We start from the raw sequence: 21,914 nt of genomic DNA on the forward strand, positions 1-21,914 counted from the left end.
AGTCAGTTAGGCTTCTACCCTCCCACAGAAACTGTGAGAGAGAGCTCTATCTCCCTTGCAGTTTACATTTCAAAGAGATGGCTCCCAGGTCCTTGAGAAAGACAGTTCTGGGTCAGAAAGGTGGCAAGAGGCTTACTTAGCTTCTAAAAAATTTATATACATTTCAACGAGACAAAGAAAGACCTTACAGTTAGAAGTTTTCTAAAGTATGTGCTCCAAGAAAAGGGAGAAGAAAGAAGTCTCTTCCCTTATTTTCAACAGGGAGAATTAGCCTCTTATATTTGTATTTGTCCTCACATCACATATTCCAGTGCTTGCTAGAAAAACCTCTAGTCCTGTTCTCTCAGATCATGGCACCCAGGTGAGTCAGCCTGGAGAGTATTCTGTAGGGGAGCAGAATTTATCGCCCCAAAATATAGTAAGTCCCTGACATACAAACGAATTCTGTTCCAAGAGCATCTTCATAAGTCCAATTTGTTCGTAAGTCCAACAGAGTTAGCCTAGGTACCCAACTAACACAATCGGCTACATAGTACTGTACTGTAATAGGTTTAAAACACTTTTCACACAAATAATACATAACAAACAAACACAAAAAATAAACATTTTTAATCTTACAGTACAGTACCTTGAAAAGTACAGTAGTACAGTACAACAGCTGGCACACAGGGGCTGGCATCGAGTGAACAGGCAAGAAGAGTTGCTGACTGGAGAAGGGAGAGGAGGTGGGAGACGGTAGAGCTGAAGGATCGTCAGCAATAGGAGACGGAGGACAAGCTGCAATTTCACTCACACCTGATGTTGATGGCACAGGTTCTGGTTCCTTGCTGGATTCAATTCTATCTACCCTCTTGAAAAAACGATCCAGTGATGTCTGGGTAGTAGCTCTTTTTTTCTCATCATAGATGACACGGTAGCACTGGATTGCATTCTGAACGGCTGCTGCAACCTTCGTGTACCGTTCTGTGTTCGAGTCCTGTGCCTCAAAAACTAACAGTGCCTCCTCAAATAAAGAAAATCCCCTTGCCATTTCCTGCATCATGAATCTCTTCGGTTTGAGACAGGAGATAGGCGGGCTCCAGGTCAGGCATTTACAACTGGCCTCCCATTCACATTTCATGGGGCAGGAAAAAGGTGGGCTTCAGGCCGGACACTTAGAACTAGCCTCCTGTTTGCATTTCCTGAGACAGGAGATAGGTGGGCTCCAGGTTAGGCATTTACAGTCAGCCTCCTGTTTGCTCTCTGAAATAGAAATAACAACAGAAACAGGGTAAATAGCCAGGCTTTGTCTCCTGTGGACACCTTAAGATAACAGTCATGGCAGGAACAGAGAGGGGCTAAACCCTGTAGGAGTAAAGGATCAAGAGATCACATATTCCCCCTCCTTGGGGCAAGGGAGACACTGCACATGCGCAGAAGGGCTACTTGGGGGTCAAAAGGCAGGGGACGCCATCCCACAGTAAGTCTTGCTACTTTCCTCCCAGACGCCCTTGCACTAAAATCCATCTTGGCTGAGGGGTGTGTGCACACTTAGGGGAGGGTCCTGAGACAAATTAGCAAGGGAGGCAAAACAAGATGATTGGCCAGAGGGAAGACATAGACCCAGAAAACTGTCCCCTTATAAATGATTTAAGCTTTCCAAAGGCACGACTCTCACAACTCCCTCGCAGAGTTTGCCCATGCGTCTTTCTGCACGTACTCTGCTTTTCCAATAAATGCTTTACTTTCCTCTTTATCTTCCACCTCCTTGTCAGAATTTTCTTGTCAAGGCAGGCAAGGACTGTGATGTAGGCTCTAGCCTCTGGCCTTCGTGGTCTAGCGGTTAGGACTCCTGGTTTACACCCAGGTGACCAGGGTTCGATTCCCTGTCAGGGAACTAAGGTCTTGCTTCCAGCTACTGCTCACTGCTGTTGTTTACTGCAAGCTACTGCTCACTGCTGTGTGTGTCCAAAATCAGATTCTTCAGTTACTTCTTCTTCCTCTTGTCTCTCTTCATCCTTTCTCTGGGCCTCCAATTCCACCTTTTCGCCTTGCTCCACTTTCTCAATTATTTTCACTTTTGTTTCCATCGTTATCCCTTGGCACTTCTTAGCAGTACCAGCTACATCACCGCTGCTTTTACGCTTGCTTCCGGACATCCTGGGCTTGAAATAAAGATACTGTACTACTGTACTCTACACAGTACTGTACAGTAAAGTACACAAAAGCACAACCACTTGTGTAGAGGGTGCACGCATGTGACAGTGTACGCCAGACACGTGAACTAACTTACGTGATTGGACATGCGAGTGCATGTTTGCATCTTTTTTTTTTTTTAATTATTTATTTATTTATTGGCCGTGTTGGGTCTTCGTCTCTGTGCGAAGGCTTTCTCCAGTTGCGGCAAGTGGGGGCCACTCTTCACCGCGGTGCGCGGGCCTCTCACTATCACGGCCTCTCTTGTTGCGGAGCACAGGCTCCAGACGCTCAAGCTCAGTAATTGTGGCTCACGGGCCTAGCTGCTCCGCGGCATGTGGGACCCTCCCAGACCAGGGCTCGAACCCGTGTGCCCTGCATTGGCAGGCAGATTTTCAACCACTGCGCCACCAGGGAAGCACCATGTTTGCATCTTTGAAAGTTCGAAACTTGAAGGTTCATATGTAGGGACTTACTGTATGTCTCTTTGGCATAAGGATTATTTTAGGCTGATTATTTTAAAGAAAGTGCAGACATGGGAGAAGCTCTGAAAACTAAGTAGAAGTTACCCTTTTGTAAGAGACATTTACATGTGTAGGGGAAATGTTCATTTGGAAGGGTCTCCATCCCTGTACCAGGAAGAGGGAGGATGACCTTGTCCCTAGAAACTCTTATCAATGCAGAACGCAAGAACTTAAATTTGTATAACAACTTTACCCTCGTTTAATCTGCTTTTCCTGGTAACCTCCCTTAACTGGCTCCACCCAATCCCAACATCTTTTGTCTTTAGCTGAAGATGGTGTTTTAGGTGGTGGTGAAACAGGAGGGAAAGGGGCAGGGCACAACCTTTAAAAGAATGACATAGCTGTAGGACATGACAAAAACTGGTTAAAACCAACTAGGTCTGGGGCTTCCCTGGTGGCGCAGTGGTTGAGAATCTGCCTGCTAATGCAGGGGACGCGGGGTCGAGCCCTGATCTGGGAAGATCCCACATGCCGCGGAGCATCTAGGCCCGTGAGCCACAACTACTGAGCCTGCGCGTCTGGAGCCTGTGCTCCGCAACAAGAGAGGCCGCGATAGTGAGAGGCCCGCGCACCGCGATGAAGAGTGGCCCCCGCTTGCCGCAACTAGAGAAAGCCCTCACACAGAAACAAAGACCCAACATAGCAATCAATCAATCAATCAATCAATCTTTAAAAAAAAAAAAACCAACTAGGTCCAATATGGTGGACGATTGGACTTCCAGTAGACCTTGAACTCATTATACACACATTGTAATACATCAGCATGCTAAATGACATATCCATAGGTGCCATGACAGTTCTGAAGCCAACCATAAAAGGTGAAAAAGTGGCCGGTGGCCCAATTCCTGGAAATCCCTGCCCCTTCCCTGAAATAGTTGGAATAATCCTCCCACTCATTAGCCTATGAAATTACCCAGCCCATAAAAACTAACCACTCCATATTTCGGGACCTCTCACCTTCTGAGATGGCCCACACTCTGTCTCTGGAGTGTGTTTCTCTCTAAATAAATCCACTTGTTACCTATCACTGTGTCTCTCACTGAATTCTTTCTGCAGTGAGACATCAAGAACCTGAGCTTCATTAAGTCCTGAGACCAGTTGTGTGACCTCAATTAAAAGACCTTGGGTTCAAGTCCCAATCTGGGTTCAAGTCCCAGTCTGAGTTGCACAGTTTCAGCAGCTTTGGCCGTTTTGGTGAGTTACTCAGCGTCCTGGGTCTCTCCCATGTATACGGAAGGTATACATGTTATTAAACTTCTGGTTGTTTTTTTCCTGTTAATCTCTCTTACGTCAATCTGATTATTAGACCAGTCAAAGAACCTAGAAGGGTAGGAGGAACATTTTCCTTCCCCAACAATTCCTAGTAACAGTTCCTATGGCTATTTGGTTCCCTCATAATAAAGTTCTCCATTTAATCCTGGTCCTCTCATTCCCCAACACACAAGCATACCAGAAGAGAACATGAGGGGAGCAAGGGAAAAATGGCTGGGTCAGGACAGTGGACAAGCATCACTTCATCCTGTACTTGGAACATCACTGTATCTGTCCTGCTGATAAGCCAACCCTACCTTACCAGATTTCTTACACGTGGTGATTTTTCTCTCAGAGTTTACGGAGTGATTTCCTGTAATTCACTTCATTCAAGGACCACCTCAGCTTCCAAATATATTTATAAATATTCCCATAAAATATTTATAAATATTTATAATATTTTAATACTTTAAAATATATAATATTTTATATATTACAGATATAATATACATAATATTTTAATAAAATATATAATATTTTAATATTTATAATATTTATAATAAATATTTATAAAATATTTATAAATATTCCCAAAAATTCCCATTATGAATGGGCTTTGTTTCCCATTGCAGCTCTCAGACCTAAATTACATCATGATATATGATCTAGCAGTCTGATTTAAATATCCAAATACTACAAGATAGATAAGAAGTTTGCTGAATACTATATAAAAGCATGGCCTGATCAAAACATATAGATGAGTTCAGTAGGGTTTTATTATTTTATTCCACACATGGATCAAAAGAATTCTTGTTTAAACAGGATATCTAATTGAATATATTCTGGTCAGTACTGGGACTGACTAGCTTTACACAAAAGAAAGAATAAGTTAAGAAAAACTGAGGTTCTCCCCTTAAGAATAAAAGACAAGGTGAAGGAGGAAGAGACAGAGAAGACAAGAGTGTGTAATGTCATAAAAGGCAGGAGAGAAGAGAGTTCCAAAAAGGAGGTAGTCAGTGGTATTGACAACTACAGATTGATTTTTTTTCATGAGCACTAAGAAAATCCCTTTGGATTTGAAAGATAATAAGAAAATTAAAGAATTGTCTTAAGTATATAAATTCAGTAAAATTATGAAGTGGAAAACAAATCTCAGGACACTAAAATACATATTACTTAAGATATTTTGCAATAAAGTAAATCCAGGACAGTTAGGTGATCAAAGTTTTGTTTTTAAGATAGAGAATTGTGCCTTCTTAAGGAAGAGGAAAATGAGTCAATTTGGCAGAGGGAAGGGAGGTGCAGTTGCCAAAGAAAGCAGAGTATTTGATCAAGGATGCTCTGTGAAATGACAAGAAAAGAATATCAATAATACTAACAATAAAATTAACACTAATAACTGAATACATAAATAGGATATGTGATTCTTTTTTTAACTTCTGCTACGTAACATCCTTCTCTAAGGTCACCATCTTCTCCCTCCTCATGCTGCCTTCCTTGCTTTTGATTTTTTTTTTTTTTTTGCCATACTGTACAGCTTGTGGGATCCTAGCTCCCCAACCAGGGATCGAACCCGTTCCCTCAGCAGGGAAAGCACAGAGTCTCAATCAATGGACTGCCAGAGAATTCCCTCTCCTTGCTTTTGAACTCTCTCAAGTCTCTCTAATTCTGAATAAATCATCTCTTGGGACGACTGCACTTTCAAATTGGCATTCAATAAATTTTGTAAGAATTCAATAAATAGCCATAACAAAGTAACCCTACTAGACTAACCATCCCACCATAAACATTTAAGGAGGGCTTCCCTGGTGGTGCAGTGGTTGGGAATCCGCCTGCCTACGCAGGAGACATGGGTTCAAGCCCTGGTCCAGGAAGATCCCACATGCCGCGGAGCAACTAGGCCCGTGCGCTGCAGCTGCTGAGCCTGCGCTCTGGAGCCTGCGAGCCACAACTACTGAAGCCCGCATGCCTAGAGCCTGTGCTCCGCAACAAGAGAAGCCACCGCAATGGGAGGCCCGCGCACCACAACAAAGAGAAGCCCCTGCTCTCTGCAACTAGAGAAAGCCTGCGTGCAGCAACAAAGACCCAACGCAGCCAAACATTTAAAAAAAAAAAACTCTTAAGGAAAATTAGGCAAAATACATGAAACAACTATTTTCAGACATTGGACAATAAGAAATCAAGGGTGTTGATCTATGAGAGAAGGGAGAAAAATTAGTTGAGCCATAAAATAGCCGGGGCTGTCCACCTGGAGGTGTCTGTTAGATACCAGTGTATAGACGGCAAACCCACGCAGGACACAGCAGTCTCACGGAGGTAAAGAGACAAAGTTCAGAGTTAAAGAAGGCTGAAGCAGCTGAGGAACAGAGTACATAAAAGGAGGTATCTATGTAAAGAAAAATCTTCAGAAATCTGCAAGAGTGTTTTCTTAGTTTATAGCTAAAAATAATGAGCTATATATGCATGAATAGGTTGAGACTCCACAAATCCAGGCAAAGAACAACTATAAGAGAAATAACAAGTACTGGGGAGTCGAAAGCTAAACAACTACAGAACTTACAGAGTATTAGATGTTTGAGATTCAAGCAACAGGGTGGAAGGACCTCATTGAACACCCAGTGCCTTAGAGACCCCATGCCTTATCAGTAGAGAGAAGTTGGCCCTAAAATAAAGTCTACCCTAATGTGCCCTAAGAAAGCTTTAAAAGAAATTCTTGAAATAATCAAGTAAATCCACAAATAAACTGACAGCCTGTCAATACAAGCTAAAATACTTTTTTTTATTGGAGTATAGTTGATTTACAATGTTGTGTTAGTTTTAGGTGTACAGCAGAGTGATTCATATATATATATATATATATATATATATATATATATATATATATATATATTCTTTTTCAAATTCTTTTCCCATATAGGTTATTTCAGAGTATCAAGTAGAGTTCCCTGTGCTATACAGTAGGTCCTTGTTGATTATCTATTTTACATATAGTAGTTTGTATATGTTAATCCCAACCTCTTAATTTAGACTTCCCCCGCACTTTTCCCCTTGGGTAACCATAAGCTTGTTTTCTAAGTCTGTGAGTCTGTGTCTGTTTTGTAAATAAGTTCATTTGTATCATTTTTTTAGATTCCACATATAAATGGTATCATGTGATATTTGTCTTTCTCTGACTTAGTTCACTTAGTATGATAATCTCTAGGTCCATCGATGTTGCTGCAAATGGCATTATTTCACAAACTACAATACTTTTTAAAGAAAGTAATACTTTCTTTAAAGAAAGAAAAGACACAGACATTCAACAACGTTTAAATGTTCAACATCCAATCAAAACTTCCTAGACAAAAATAATAGCAACACAACCAGAAATAATAGAGTTGATAGAATTATAAGACAAGGAATTTGAAATAGCTTTGGTAAATATGTTCTAAGATTTTTTAAAATATGAACATGAGGAAGGAAATGAAAAATATAAAAAAAGAAGCAAATATAACTGAAGAACACAGAGAGCTGAAGCAAAATTTTACTGGATTAGTTTAATAGCTGATTCAGCACTTCATAATAAAAGAATTTGAAGACTAAGTGTAAAAACTATCCAAGCCGCATGTCAGAGGAGAGATAAAAGCTAAAAACAAAGTGAATATAGCCTCAGTGGCCTGTGGGACAATATCCAGCAACCTAATGCATGTATAATTGGAGGACAAAAAAGATATAGTGACAAAAAAATTTCAAAATTGGATGAGAAATATAAATTCACTTGTTCACAAAGCTCAACAAATACTGAGCAAGACAAAAGAAAATTCTCCTATACATATCATAATTAAATTGCCAAAAATCAATAATAAAAATATTTAAAGCAATCAGAGGTTAAAACACACATATACATGTTACAACACACGTACATAATACTGCTGATATCTCACTCAAAACCATGCAAGCAAAAAGAAAATGGAAAAATATCTTTAAATTACTTGGGAGGTAGAATAAAGTGTCTATCTAGAATGCTCTCACACAGCAAAAATATTTTTCAAAATGAAGGGCATGTAAATACATTTCAAACAAACAAAAACCTGAGAAAAAATTTTGCCATCAGACCTTCACCACAAGTAATGTTAAAAATTAACTCAAATTACATAGACCTTAACATCTAAAAGAAAACATAGAAGGAAATCTTTGCAATCTTGGGGTAGGCAAAATTTTTTTGGCAAGATGCCAAAAAAAAAAATACAAACCATAAGAAGAAAAAAAGTGATAAATTAGATCTCAAAAATTAAAAACTTCTGTATATCAAAATATAAAGAAAATCAACAGTAAGCTACAGACTGGCAAAAAATATTCTCAAGTTTTCATCTGACAAAGGACTTATATCTAGAATTTAAAACTTTTATGACAGTAATAAAGGGAAAATCAATCTAATTTTTACATAGACAAAAGATTTAAACTAATTCTCCATAAGAGTTGTATATGAACAGTCACATGAAATGTGCGTATGAAAATGTGCTCAACATCACCAGTCATCACAGAAACACAAATTAAATTAATAAAGAGAAAACTTTACTCCTATGATATGTCTTTTAAAAAATAATAATAATAAATATTGATGAAATATGGAGCCACTAGGACTCTCATACATTTGTTGATGGAACTGTAAAATGGTGCAACCTCACTGGAGAACAGTTGGCTCTTTCTTAAAAAATTAAACATACTCTTACCTCATCCTTAGGAAATTCTGTCTTAATCATTAATCTCAAGTAAATAAAAGCATATGCTCACAAAAAAATGCCTACATGAGTGTTCACCACAGCTTTATATATAATAATCAAAACTGAAACAACTCAAAAACTCATCAACTAGTAAATGAATTTAAAAGGTGTGATATAGGGAATTCTCTGATGGTCCAGTGGTTAGGACTCTGCGCTTTCACTGCTGAGGGCCCGGGTTCGATCCCTGGTCAGGGAACTAACATCCCACGAGCCGTGTGGTGCGGGAAAAAAAGGTGATATACTCATGCAATGGAACACACTACTTAGCAGTTAAAGGAATTAACTTTTTTTTTTTTTTTTTTTTTGGAATTAACTTTTTATACTCAACAATATGGATGAATCTCAAAGATAGTTTGCTAAGTGAAAGCATCCAGACACAAAAGAGTATATATATTGTATGGTTTAATATAAAACCATATGGCAGTCAAGAAATCTATAGACATAGAAATCATATCAGATTGTGGTGGTGGTTGCAGTGGGACAGAGGGCTTGAGTTAGACCAACTGAAAATGGACACAAAGGAACTTTCTGGAGTGCTGAGGACATTCTGAACCTTAATAGAAGTGGTGGTTACACAGGTGTATGCATCTGTCAGAATTCGTTAAATAATGAACTTAAAATGACTGCATTTTATTCTATGTAAGTTATACCTCATTAAAGTTTATTTCTTTAGGTTATAATTCCAACTGTATCTTCCTGTTTTACAAAGAGTCTCCCCCAACAGTTAGCAACATACATGCTATATCCATCCACTCTCTGTATGACCCTCAACACTTTAGGGTCTTGTCTTTTCACTTCTCACCATAAGATAGTTCATAAGAAAATCAAACACAGTTCTGTTACTCTTGCATTCCTTAATACCTGGCCATTTTTCATATTATTAATCAAATTTCCTAGCCTTGATTCAGTTCAGTTCATTAGCGGATCCCATTTAATTATTGAGACCACTGATTTCTCTTCTTGGAGAAACAGAGAAATTCAAGATCTAAAACTCATAACATCCTTGCTTCTCAGACTTTAATTATCTCAGGAGTGCAGGGATGATTGGTACCAATTAGAATTTAGAAAACTGCAAATTCCTCAACTTGACTTATGAATAAACATTTAGTGAGTTCTCCCTTTTCTCCTGGGAGTCTCTGAAGCACATCTATAGAGACCAATGTCCCAGAGGAATCAATGACAATGCCCCACTAACAAATCGTTATTGTGAGAGAGGAAATCTTGACCTAGACCAGTGTGAACTGATCTACTAATCACTTTCAGTACAATTCTCCTAAATGCTACAGAAGTCTTGCCATTTCTTGAAAGCTTTATGAATAGAATTCAGTGATGTAGAACGGCATTTGCCTTAAATTCTAGAAAGATTCATTTCCCTTGTGCAAAAGGAGAAGGAAATTTTTCTGTTTCAATTAGACTGCCTTTATAACCAGTCTCTCCTTGTCTTTCAGTCCACCCGTGGACAGGACACACCTCAGGACCAAAGTGTTTCCCTGGGAATCGTTAGTGCTGTGAGTATCGTGATGCCACAGAGAGAGGAAGAGTACCATTTGGAGAAAAGTTCTGCTTTTCTCTGGAATGAATAGATACAGTAGCCTTGATGCCTTGAAGCCTTGATATAATTTCCAATAAATGAATTTCAGTCTCATGCAGAAAGTCATAACAATGACTTGGACCTTCCTAAATAAAAATGGTCTTAATTTACTGCATCTTACCCAAAACCATCAATCCCTGGGATGAGTTTCAAACCGGTTGTCTCTGTTCTCATCCCAGCTTAGTACAGTTCGCCAAGTAGTGATCCTTGATGCACTTCTGAGTGCCCCTGCTTTAAGACTGTAACCATTGAACATCTTCAAATTGACTATATGATCAAAGTCTTTAAAAAACTGATGTTGGTCTTTATCAACAATTAAAAAACAAAATGAATAAGCAAACAAAACAAAAAACAAAGCTTGGGACATTTGCTCTTAGCCCAAATCCAGAAAAGAAATATATTAATACTTTTCTACTTTTATTCTTCTTTTGAGACCATGAAAAGATTAAGAAACAGGAAGGATGCTTGATAGCAACAACACAGCTCAGAAAAAAATGATTCAACTTCATCTCAAGCCATGGAGCATTAAGTGGGTTAAGAAAGATATCTGTACTCAGGGCAGTCTGGAGAGCTGGGAGAATAACCAGAACACAGTAGGAAACACATATCCCTGATTAGGGAAAAACGGAGCAGAAAGGTTTGCATGTGGCGAAACTTACAAAAGAAAAGCTGGGAGTAGCAGCAGACTCGGAGACAAATGATTTAGCAAACAGTTCCTGTTATAACGTCTCCAGCATTTGAAATATATAGATGGTAGCATTTTGTAAGCATAGGCATATATCGGTTTACATAAACTTATAGGTAACTGGGGACAACAAAATTTCCACTTATATAATCATTCAGAAAACATCTTTTGAGGGCTTATTTTGTGCCAAGTTCTATGCTTAGGTCCTACAGATACTATTGCTGCCCTCAAGGGCCTTAGAGTTTACGGAGGAAGCCAAGGAAACAGTAAGTACAATTTTCTAAGTGTTCGGATATAGATAAGCCCAGGGCATTATGGAAGCACATAAGAGTAGCACCTTTACTAGACTGGAGGTGGGAAGTCAGAGAAGGCTTCCCAGGAGGTGGCTCCTCAGCTGACATCTGAAGTCAGACAGGACTTAGTCAAATAATGAAGAGATTGGGGAAGGGTATTCTAGGCAAAAAACAATGATTCTACAAATTCTAACAATGATTAGGAGACAAAAGCAAGTCTGGCACTTTCAGGGAACTAGAGCAGGGGTCAGCAAACTGTTTCTGTAAAGGGCCTGATAGTGAATATTTTTGCTTTGGGGGCCATCTGGCCTCGTTGCGACTACTCAGCTCTGCCATCCTAGCACAGAAGCAGCCAAAGGTAATATGTAAACGAATTAGTGTGGTTCCTGTAAAACTTTATTTACAAAAACAGGGCCATAGTTTGCCAAACTCTGAACCTGGGTAATTCAATAAGTATGGAGCATAGAATGGGGAAGGGAAAGGAAAAAATATGGTAGAAGATCAGGCTGGAAGATCAGGTAAATAAGACCAGATCATCAGTGTCCTTGAATGTCATGCTAAGGAGTTTGGATGCTACCCTCAAGGTCCTGACCGTGTCACTCCAGAATCTTGAAAGAGCTCATTCAGTCACCACCTGCAGCCCCTTCCTCCATAAAGTGTAAACAAGCACATGTGCTGGAGAAGAGGGCTGACACCATATTTTACACACACACACACACACACACACACACACACACACACACATTTGTCTCATGTTGGCAAACTCCCTGACTCAAGGTTCTCCCCCCGCCAAAAAAAAACCTCGTGAATCCATTCTGGAAACTGACTTCCAGGAGGCTTGTCCCACCTGTTAGCTTATCAGAAGTGCCTGGACAAGCCTGACTCCAGCTTCAGCTCACGTTGGATTCTCTGCTCCAGTTGGATTCTCTGCTCCAGTTCAATTTCACAGAAGTTAATTAGATTCTTGTCTGGAATGCATTTCCCCTCCATACCCCACTCTCTTTTCCTGTTGAACTCCTCTAGGACTCAGCTTCGGCACCTCCCTCTCTAGAAAACCTTCGTTAACCTCCACCTAGGCTGGGTAAGGGGTCTCTTCTGGCTGTTCCCAAGCCAATCTGTGCACAACTCTACATTTTCACTCACTGGCTTATGTTGTAATCATTGTATGTGGGCGTGGGCTCTCTCCCTCTCTAAACGTCAGGTTCCCTAATGCCCTATCAGGACTCGGAACATAGTAAACTCTCAACAAATGCCTGTGGAATAAATAGGTCTAATTCCCCAAATTGTGAAACGTTTAGCCCTTAGAAATTTTGTATTGGCCCAGAGAAAATGCCACTGTCCTCTGTATGGGGAATGAATATAAACCTATATCTACTCTGTTTAGAGGGACCAGGTTCATGGCCAGCTATACTGGCCATTAGTACAAATTCAAATACATCTCTGAATCTTATCGTTTCATGGAAAAGAACTGGAGCTTGTGACATTACAGACAAAAAAATAACTTCTCTTGGTCTAGAAAAGAGATGGGAGGGAAAGGAAGTATTTTTCTACCCTAAGTTCTCAGAGAACTGGTGCTCTCTCATATGGGGATAAAATTAAGCAAACTATCAATCAACTGTGACCTGCCTCTTTATACTAAATTTCCTATATACTTTGAAAATTGGGCAGTTCATTTCATAGTAATTTATCTCACCCATTGCAAAAAGAACCATATGAAAGAATATCCTCGATAAGAGGAAATAATTTTACTATTTTCTAGTGAATTTTAGTGAAACAGAAAGAAAGTGCTCAGCCTATGAATTTGCGTATACAAACAGGAATGCTTTACGTGGTATAGAAATGTACTTAGTTACAATGGAAGATTTTGATAAGATGTACTTTCCAGGATTTCCAGTTTGTTATCCTTAGCATTTGCTAGCCTCTTCACTTTGTTAGGTTTGTGTCTACAGATCTTTATCCAATATACATTTATTAGGTTTTGCTCTATATTAGGCCCTGATTCAGTTGGTCTTGGAATTTTGAATTAAAGTTTAGTACATTTCCCTACTTGCTAAGCAATTCTATTCATTGAATTTTGAAGATTTTTTTAGTTGACTTTTAAAAAATGAGTCTGAATTAGAATTTGGAAGGGGGTTCTTTAGAAAAACATCTGTTCTATTATCTAAGTTGTATCTCACCGCTAATATATAATAGTAATGATTTTTAGTTACATAAAAATAATATTATATATGTGTATCTGTATAAAATCAGCTTTCTTAAATTTATTTGTGATATAAGTTAAGAATTTTCTTTCAGAACATAATATGAGAGTGTGATTTACTTCTTATGGACCTACAGCTGGGGATATGTAGACATACCATTATATACACTGCTCATTTAAAATAATCGTGTAGATTACAGACAGATAAGTCATCACATTACAATGATTATTCTCATAGCTGTATAGGGGTGAAAAAGTACTTTTCCACTCATTGAGTGTACTTTTCAAAGTCCATTAACAGCTGGTTTAGCTGGCAAGTAAGGAAGGAGAGCTTAGTGTGTATGTGCATGGGGGCAGTGTCATGAAGGACCTTAAATAGAATCAGAATCCTCCTTTTTTTGGTCTGAACTGTATTTGAGTGTATGATTCTAAGGAGCTACTTTCCTGCCTGTCTTTCTAGAGTATCAGGGGACATGAGAAATGGCACTGCAATCACAGAGTTCATCCTCCTAGGCTTTCCTGGTATCCAAGGACTACAAATCCCTTTCTTTACAGTGATATTTTTCATCTACATGTTAACCCTTGCAGGCAACGGGCTCATTATCGCCGTTGTCTGGGCTGAGCCCAGGCTACAAATTCCAGTGTACTTCTTCCTTTGCAACCTGTCCTTCCTGGAGATCTGGTACACCACCACAGTCATCCCCAAACTGCTAGAAACCTTTGTGGTGGCAAGAACAGCTATCTGCACCCCCTGCTGCCTGTTGCAGGCCTTCTTCCACTTCTTCCTCGGCACCACTGAGTTCTTCATCCTCACCGTCATGTCTTTTGACCGTTACCTGGCCATCTGCAAGCCCCTTTGCTACCCCACCATCATGACCAGCAAACTCTGCCTGCAACTGGCCCTCAGATCCTGGGTGGCAGGCTTCACCCTTGTCTTTTGTCACATGGTGCTGCTCATCCAGTTGCCGTTCTGTGGCAACAATGTCATCAATCACTTCTACTGTGATGCTGGTCCCATCCTGAGAGCAACCTATGCAGACACAAACGTTTTGGAGCTCCTGGGTCTCTTGGCAACCATCCTGGTGATCCCAGGGTCACTCATCTTCACTATGATTTCTTACGTCTATATCCTGTCCACCATCCTACAGATTCCTTCAGCCGCTGGCTGCCAGAAGGCTTTCTCTACCTGTGCTTCTCACCTGACCGTTGTCTCTCTGCTCTACGGAGCTGTTTTTGTTCATGTACCTGAGACCCACAGCACACTCCTTTAAGACGAATAAGGTGGTGTCAGTGCTGAATACTATCCTCACACCCCTTCTGAATCCGTTTATTTATACAATTAGAAACAAGGAGGTGGGGCTTCCCTGGTGGCGCAGTGGCAGAGAATCTGCCTGCCAATGCAGGGGACACGGGTTCGAGCCCTGGTCCGGGAAGATCCCACATGCCGCGGAGCAACTGGGCCCGTGAGCCACAACTACTGAGCCTGCGCGTCTGGAGCCTGTGCTCCGCAACAAGAGAGGCCGCGACGGTGAGAGGCCCGCGCACTGCGATGAAGAGTGGCCCCCGCTCGCCGCAACTAGAGAAAGCCCTTGCACAGAAACGAAGACCCACCACAGCCAAAAATAAATAAATAAATAAATCTAAAAAAAAAAAAGAATGAAATGGGCTACAAGAAGACTACTAGGTTGCCCTGCCTTAGACCTGAGTTTCCTTTACCAACATGGGAGCCCCCAAAGCCACCAAGGAGAGTGTTGTCTGCCTCCAGTGCCTGCAGGAGCTGGAGCACTGTCTTGAGGAAAAAAGAGGAGCCCTGGCCACAGAGACAACACGCCAGAGCTTGAGACTTCACATTTCACCCTACTGTTTCTTAGGGCTCCAGAGCCTAAATGTCATCCGCAAATGTATATACCGCAGCTTTCTCCAAGAGAGTAAGAAATTACTTAAGGACCCATCCACACAATATCATAAACAACCTCCTACTCAGATCCCTGGATATTAATTATTTTTCTGTCTGTAGCTCTAATGATGAGGTTCAGCTCGTGGAGCTATCTGAGCCAAATCCTTGTCAATGAGCTTTTGAGTTGATTTGTTCCTGAAAATGTACACTTAAATATGGACAAGTGTTTCTATGATGTGTTCCACAATATATTAGTTATTCAACGCAGGGCTCAGTATTCAAATTGGGGGAGATGCAGAGTTAGAGGTTAAGCAGGTTCCTTCACTACTCAAAAATCTCCGAATCTTTAATTATCAATACTATGTTGAAAAAATTCTTTTCTAACTCCCAGGCTTAAGCATATGAAAGGGCCTGCTACATCATCGTGGCTTTATTAAGAACTGTATCCAGGGCTTCCCAGGTGGTGCAGTGGTTAAGAATCTGCCTGCCAATGCAGGGGACACAGGTTCGAGCCCTGGCCCGGGAAGATCCCACATGCCGCGGAGCAACTAGGCCCGTGTGCCACAACTACTGAGCCTGCGTTCTAGACCCCGCGAGCCACAACTACTGAAGCCCGTGTGCCACAACAAGAGAAGCTACCGCAATGAGAGGCCCACGCACCGCAACGAAGAGTAGCCCCTGCTCACGATAACTAGAGAAAGCCGGTGCGCAGCAACAAAGACCCAACGCAGCCAAAAAAATAGATAAAAATAAAATAAAATAAATTTAAAAAGTAAAGAGAATTGTAACATATGGAGAGAAATGCCAGTTTTCTCACTAAATTTAAAAAAAAAAAGGAACTGTATCCATAATTACTGATGTAAATCAGAGCTACAAACATTCCAAAAGGAGACTTTGCAATCCTCTTCTTAACCAATTAAATGATGGCTTCGTTACCATGCATTATTTGTGCAAAACTTCTTCTCCTTATCCTAGATCTAGCCTGTCCCTTTTTAACTCTGTGTTGGGTTGCACCCCGCAGGCCTACAAGGCCTGCACTTGCCTAGCTTTAAGAACAACCAAAGAACCCAGAGTCAGCAACAGAGACATCAATGGTTTAATGGATGGGGGAATCTTACACGTCTGAAGCAAGGTCCTAGAGGGACACCCCACAGTGTGCAGAGAGGCGGGCAGGACATGGTGGCAGTCTTCGTTCCCGGAGGAGAAGGGGAGATTACCAGTTACAGAGAAAGTGATGTCAGGTGGACTCATTAGTTACCAGGGAAACCAGCAGAGGGGCACACCCCTCACCACCACTTTGACAAGAATGGGGGGGGGGGCCCTGGGGCAAGTACGTGGAAGGTCAGTCTTGTGCGTAAGATATAGATGAAGCAGGCACTGGTCGGGCAGGGAATGCACAGAGAGCAAGAGAACAGCCATCTTGAGTGGCCTGACCATACACTCAGAAAGACAGAAGTCACATTTGAGTGATACAGCTCTCCCTTACTTGTCAAGTAATAAATTCAACTTGACTTTTTCAGTTCTAATGATCCTCATATGCACTACAAAACCCCAAGAGGAGGACAGAGTATATGCCTTTCCCAAGCTTATCTGGCCACAGACCACTTTTCTCAATGAGCCTTAGACTAAAGATTCCCTGCTCTCTTCCTTAAGGTGTTTCTCTAAATTCATCTGTTTTTATCAGGTATTCACAATACCCAACTAAGTTAGAAATAAAATTTTAAAAATCTAAGACAAGAAAATCTGAAGTACACTACAGAAAAATTTGGAGATGATTATATATTTACCAAAGTATCTAGTGCCTGAAAAATTGGTTCACCATGCTGTGAATTAAAATTTCTCCTTGCAAGTTTAAATGACTCCAATTATATACATAGCTCTTTCAGAGCCATCTACTTTGTGTACTTGGTATTCAGCTAGTATTGGACTGAACAACTAAGTAAGTAGAACTCCTACACACACTTTCAGCTGAACTCATTCCACTAATTACCCCAGCTATTTCTTTGATTTTTTGGAAGATAATCTCTCTCTATCCTAAGTGCAGAAGCAGCTGTTTTCCTAAAAATTAGTTTTTTGCTCTCCATCAAATATTGTTAAAGAAATAACCTCCTCGTCTCCACACTGAGGCTTTAGTCCAAGCACTTGACCTTGTTGGGGAGGAAGAGTTTTTCTTCTGCCCTTCTAGGTTCTTCTGGCTTGTCTAAGAAACAAATTGACATGAGACAGATTAAAAGGAGAAAATCAAACAAAAGTTTAATAACATGTACACATGGGAGAGACCCAGGAAAACCCAGTAACTTGCCAAAAAGGCCAAAGCCCTTACCTTAAAAATCATCTTCAGCTAAAGACAAAAGAAGTTGGGGGTAGTGGTTTGGGACTTCAAAGGGGAAGAAGGCAATTCACAAGGAGATGGAAAAGCAAATGTTTAGTAAACAAATGTTTGTGGGCCAAGCAGAGACAATGGGACCCAGAGTGGGCTCTGATCTCTAGGCCCTGCCAGCTTTCCCCACCATACCTATACCATAATCTTTGCAGACATTTCTGGTGATAGCTCTATTCTGGAAATGATGCCAAAAGCTTGGCTTCTCTGCACTGGTGCTGGATCGAATCTGGGAGACAGAGTTTTGGGTGAAGTAGAAAAGGATAGCTTCATTGCTTTGCCAGGCAAAGGGGGCCACAGCGGGCTCCTGCCCTGAAAAACTATGTGTCCCAACCCAGGAGGATCTGATGAGGGTTTTATAACAACAGTTCAAGGGTGGGGTTGCCGATAAGATCAGGTGTGCACAGGGCCTGCCCTCCCTTAATCTCGTCTCAGGTGGTCAGGTCTCCTAACCTTGATGTTTCTCTGGTCCCTTTAATCTGGCCTCGGTGGTTTCTTGGCGGCTCCTCCCTTCATTAGCAGCTGTTCAAATCTGACCTTTGGAACTCAGGGAAGGTCATGGAGGCTGGAGTCTGGCCTACAAGAAACAGGGGACAAAAAAAGTCCTCTGTGCCCGGGAACCCCACAGGCCCTTTATCTAAATTCTTTAGGCAGCTAAGGGGGAGATAAAGAGAAAGACTTCTTGAGTTCTCTGTTTCTTAAAAATCATCAGCCTGAAGTACTCCTCATGCCAGAAAGTCACATTTTGGGGGTGGCAAATTTTGCTCCTCAATACAACCTGCAATAATACAGCTTCCTAAATTACCTCTCCACATCCGCTCTTGGACCCCTTCGTTCTCCTCAGTGGCCAGAAGAATCTTATGAAAATATGTCAGTTAATTAATTATAACCCTTCTATGACTGCCCATCACCTTTAGCAGTTAATTTTGGTCTGTAAGACCATTGGTCTATCAGATCTGACCCCTGTCCACAATACGAGGCCCACCTCACACATTTCTCTATTACTCTTTGGCCCCAGACACGCTATTCTTCTTTCAGTTTCTCCAATACCCCGAACTCCTTCCTTCCTGCCTCAGGACCCTTGCACACGCGCTATTCCCCATCACTTCAAGTATTCTCTCTTACTCACCCTACCTCCCACCCCACCCCCAATCTCAGCCTGCCTGGTCATTCTTCAGAGCTCTGCTCGAAGGTCACTACTCAAGGAAGCTTCCCCAACCCTCTCTACCAGCACTACCGTCAGGACTAGGACTGTTGCCCGAAAACTGGGTTTGCCTCTTGGTGGGTGTCGCGTCAAAAGACAGAGCGAAACCAAAGATTAGGAGCAGGAAGGATTGATTGCTCGCAGCAAACAAGAAGAACACTGGGGATCTTTCCCAAAGCAGTATCTCCCTGAACAGCAAAATTGGGGGAGTTTTAAGCTAAGGATTCATGCATATTCATGAAGAGGCTTGGAAGGTGAATGCATATTTATGAAGGGGCTTGGACAGTGTATGCATATTCATGAAGGGGCTTGAGCAGAGGAGAATTCAGCATAGAGTTGGGGCAAAGGTTGACAAGAGTCCAGGCTCTAGGTGATGGAAGTCAGAAAAGGTCAGCAAAGGTCAGTGCCATTCCTTAGGTTCCAGTTAATCTGGTGGTTGAGTGCTCCAGGGGGTTTGAATTATGCAAAACAGCTCAAGAATGTGCTTCAGGCTAATCTTTACCTTTGAAACAGAACTGGGAGTCTTTACAACTGATACATTGTCTCTGATATGCTTAAGTTATCTCCCTGGCCTGGTAATAGCTGTTTGTTTTTACCTTCTTTTGTTCCCTTAAAATCATTATTACTGAGATCCGTTCTTTTGCAAAGGCAGGTATTGTGGTCAGGTTTAGATCACAAAGTGGCTTAGGCCTAAAATGACTTCTCGGGAATTCCCTGGCGGTCCAGTGGTTAGGATTCCACTCTCACTGCCGAGGACCCAAGTTCAGTCCCTGGTCAGGGAACTAAGATCCGGCAAGCTGCGCGGCACAGCCAAAATAATAATAATAAAATAAAATGACTTCTCTTATGTTATGTCTGGTTCTCTTCCTCCAGGGACCCCCTACCCTATCTGCTTTACAGGACCTCTAGCTATAAGCTCTCATAGCACACTGTACTCCTTTGCAGAAACTAAATCATGATTTATAATGTAAATTATTTAAAATTCTATTTCTTTCCTTCCAAACTCCTTCATATCATACACACACACCACATGAAAGTTAGCTCCAGGGGAAAGTTAGTTAACTGGGGTTAGCATTATTAATCGTCTTATTCCAGTAGGTCTGGGGGCTATGTGCTCATGGTCATCAAGTAGCTAACTTCTTCCATTCAATGGGGGTTTTAGCATCTGTAAAACAACTCAGTAAATGTAACAATATCAATGCATCAGATATTGTTATCTAGGTACTTCAGAGTGGAGCTAAAGCAGAGGACCTGGGGGAAGGTTTCTGTCCCGGCCAAGGCTCCATAAGGTCCCGCGCCGTTACAATATGAGGGACCAGATAACTGGACTGACAGAACAGATTACATCATGCGTGGATAATATCCTCTGTAGTTCTATTCTGTAAATATCCCATACTCCACGTCTTGAAAGAGGAATTTAATTACCATAGATAATATTAGATTAGAATCCCCAATTTATACCATACACAAAAATACTGTAAAAAGAACAAAAAAAAAAAAAAAAAAAAGGAGGAAGCCCTGATGACTTTCATGTAGAAAAGATGTTCTTAAATAAGACACAAAATTCAAAGCCACTAAGAGAAAGTGTGTATTGAGAAATGGAATATTTCTTGCCATATCAGTAAACAAAGGATGTCACAGTCATCAGCTATTGCAGCCGCCTCCTACAGTGAGCTGGTGAGCCCTGAGGGAACTCAAGAAGGAAACAATGAATACCTGCCATCCAGCAGCCGTCAGACTGCAGCCACTCCCTACAATGAGCCCTGAGGAAACTCAGGATATGAAAACACGGGATACTGGCCCCAGATAGCTGAGGTACCTATCAAAGGAATGATTTCAGTGAGCCCAGATTCTTGCCTCTTCCCATACAGAGAAAAGCGCTAAATTCCTTAACTTGAGCTATGTGGTTTTCTTTAATTAACAATAATCTTTTGAAGTTCAGACTACCTGCCCTTTGCTGCAGAATTCCTATATACCCTGGCTCCCCACCTCGCCTCCTCGGAGCAGTTCTCTCAGGGTTTCTTGAGATGCTGCTTCCTGGGCCTGAAGTCCTAAATATTTCCGCCAAATAAAACATAACTTTCAACTTTTAGGTTGTGAATATTTTTTTTGGTCGACAGTATCAAATTTAAATTTTTAATACTGGGAATTCCCTGACAGTCCAGTGGTTGTGTTGCAGGAAGGGGGACCCCTGCCAGGGCCCAAGAGTGGGCTCTTGTCCAATACTCGGAAATGAACTGTCCGAGGAGACACAAGTGCTGACAAAGCAAGAGACTTCATGGGGAAGGGGCGCCTGGGTGGAGAGCAGCAGGGTAAGGGAACCCAGGAGAACTGCTCTGCCATGTGGCTCGCGGTCTCAGGTTTTATGGGAATGGGCTACTTTCCGGGTTGTCTCTAGCCAATCATTCAGACTCAGGGTCCTTCTTGGTGGTGAGCGCATTGCTCAGCCAAGATGGATTCCAGTGAGAAGAATTCTGGGAGGTTGGTAGGTCATATGGACTGGCATCTCCTCTCTCCTTTTAACCTTTCCCAAATTCTCCCGGTTGGTGGTAGCTTGTCAGTTCTGTTTGTTACCAGGACCTCCTGTGGTAAGATAACTCATGCAAGTTGCTACTATCTTGCCTGGCCAGGTCGGGCGGTTTTGGTCAGTGTTTCCCCTAACAGTTGGGATTCCACGCTTTCACTGCCAAGGGCCTGGGGTTCGGTCTGTGGTTGGGGAATTAGGATCCCATAAGACACCTGGCGCTGCCCCCCAAAAAAATTTTTTTTTAATACTATAAACAAAGATAGAAAATAAGCTATAGAGTTGAAGAAAATATTTTCAACATCTACACCAAATGATTAGTATCTAGAATACATAAAGAACATCTAACAATAAGAAAAAGAGCAGGGGGCTTCCCTGGTGGCGCAGTGGTTGAGAATCCGCCTGCCAATGCAGGGGACACGGGTTC

The 21,914-nt window shown here is 41.5% G+C and overlaps 1 protein-coding gene and 1 non-coding gene across 2 annotated transcripts; both read left to right on the forward strand.

Annotated features, from left to right (window-relative positions):
* The first annotated feature begins 1,804 nt into the window (after positions 1-1,804).
* On the forward strand, positions 1,805-1,876 carry TRNAV-UAC (transfer RNA valine (anticodon UAC)). Its single transcript has one exon. It is a non-coding gene; the product is annotated as a tRNA-Val (tRNA).
* Positions 1,877-13,904: 12,028 nt separating this feature from the next.
* OR6X1 (olfactory receptor family 6 subfamily X member 1) lies at positions 13,905-16,505 on the forward strand. The gene is given in 3 exon segments (XM_068556036.1): positions 13,905-14,714; positions 14,716-14,835; positions 16,401-16,505. Coding segments are annotated over 3 exon segments (1,035 nt in total).
* Positions 16,506-21,914: the final 5,409 nt, after the last annotated feature.

The sequence above is a fragment of the Eschrichtius robustus genome, chromosome 11 (assembly GCF_028021215.1).
Source record: "Eschrichtius robustus isolate mEscRob2 chromosome 11, mEscRob2.pri, whole genome shotgun sequence".
In the NCBI taxonomy this organism is placed as follows: Eukaryota; Metazoa; Chordata; class Mammalia; order Artiodactyla; family Eschrichtiidae; genus Eschrichtius; species Eschrichtius robustus.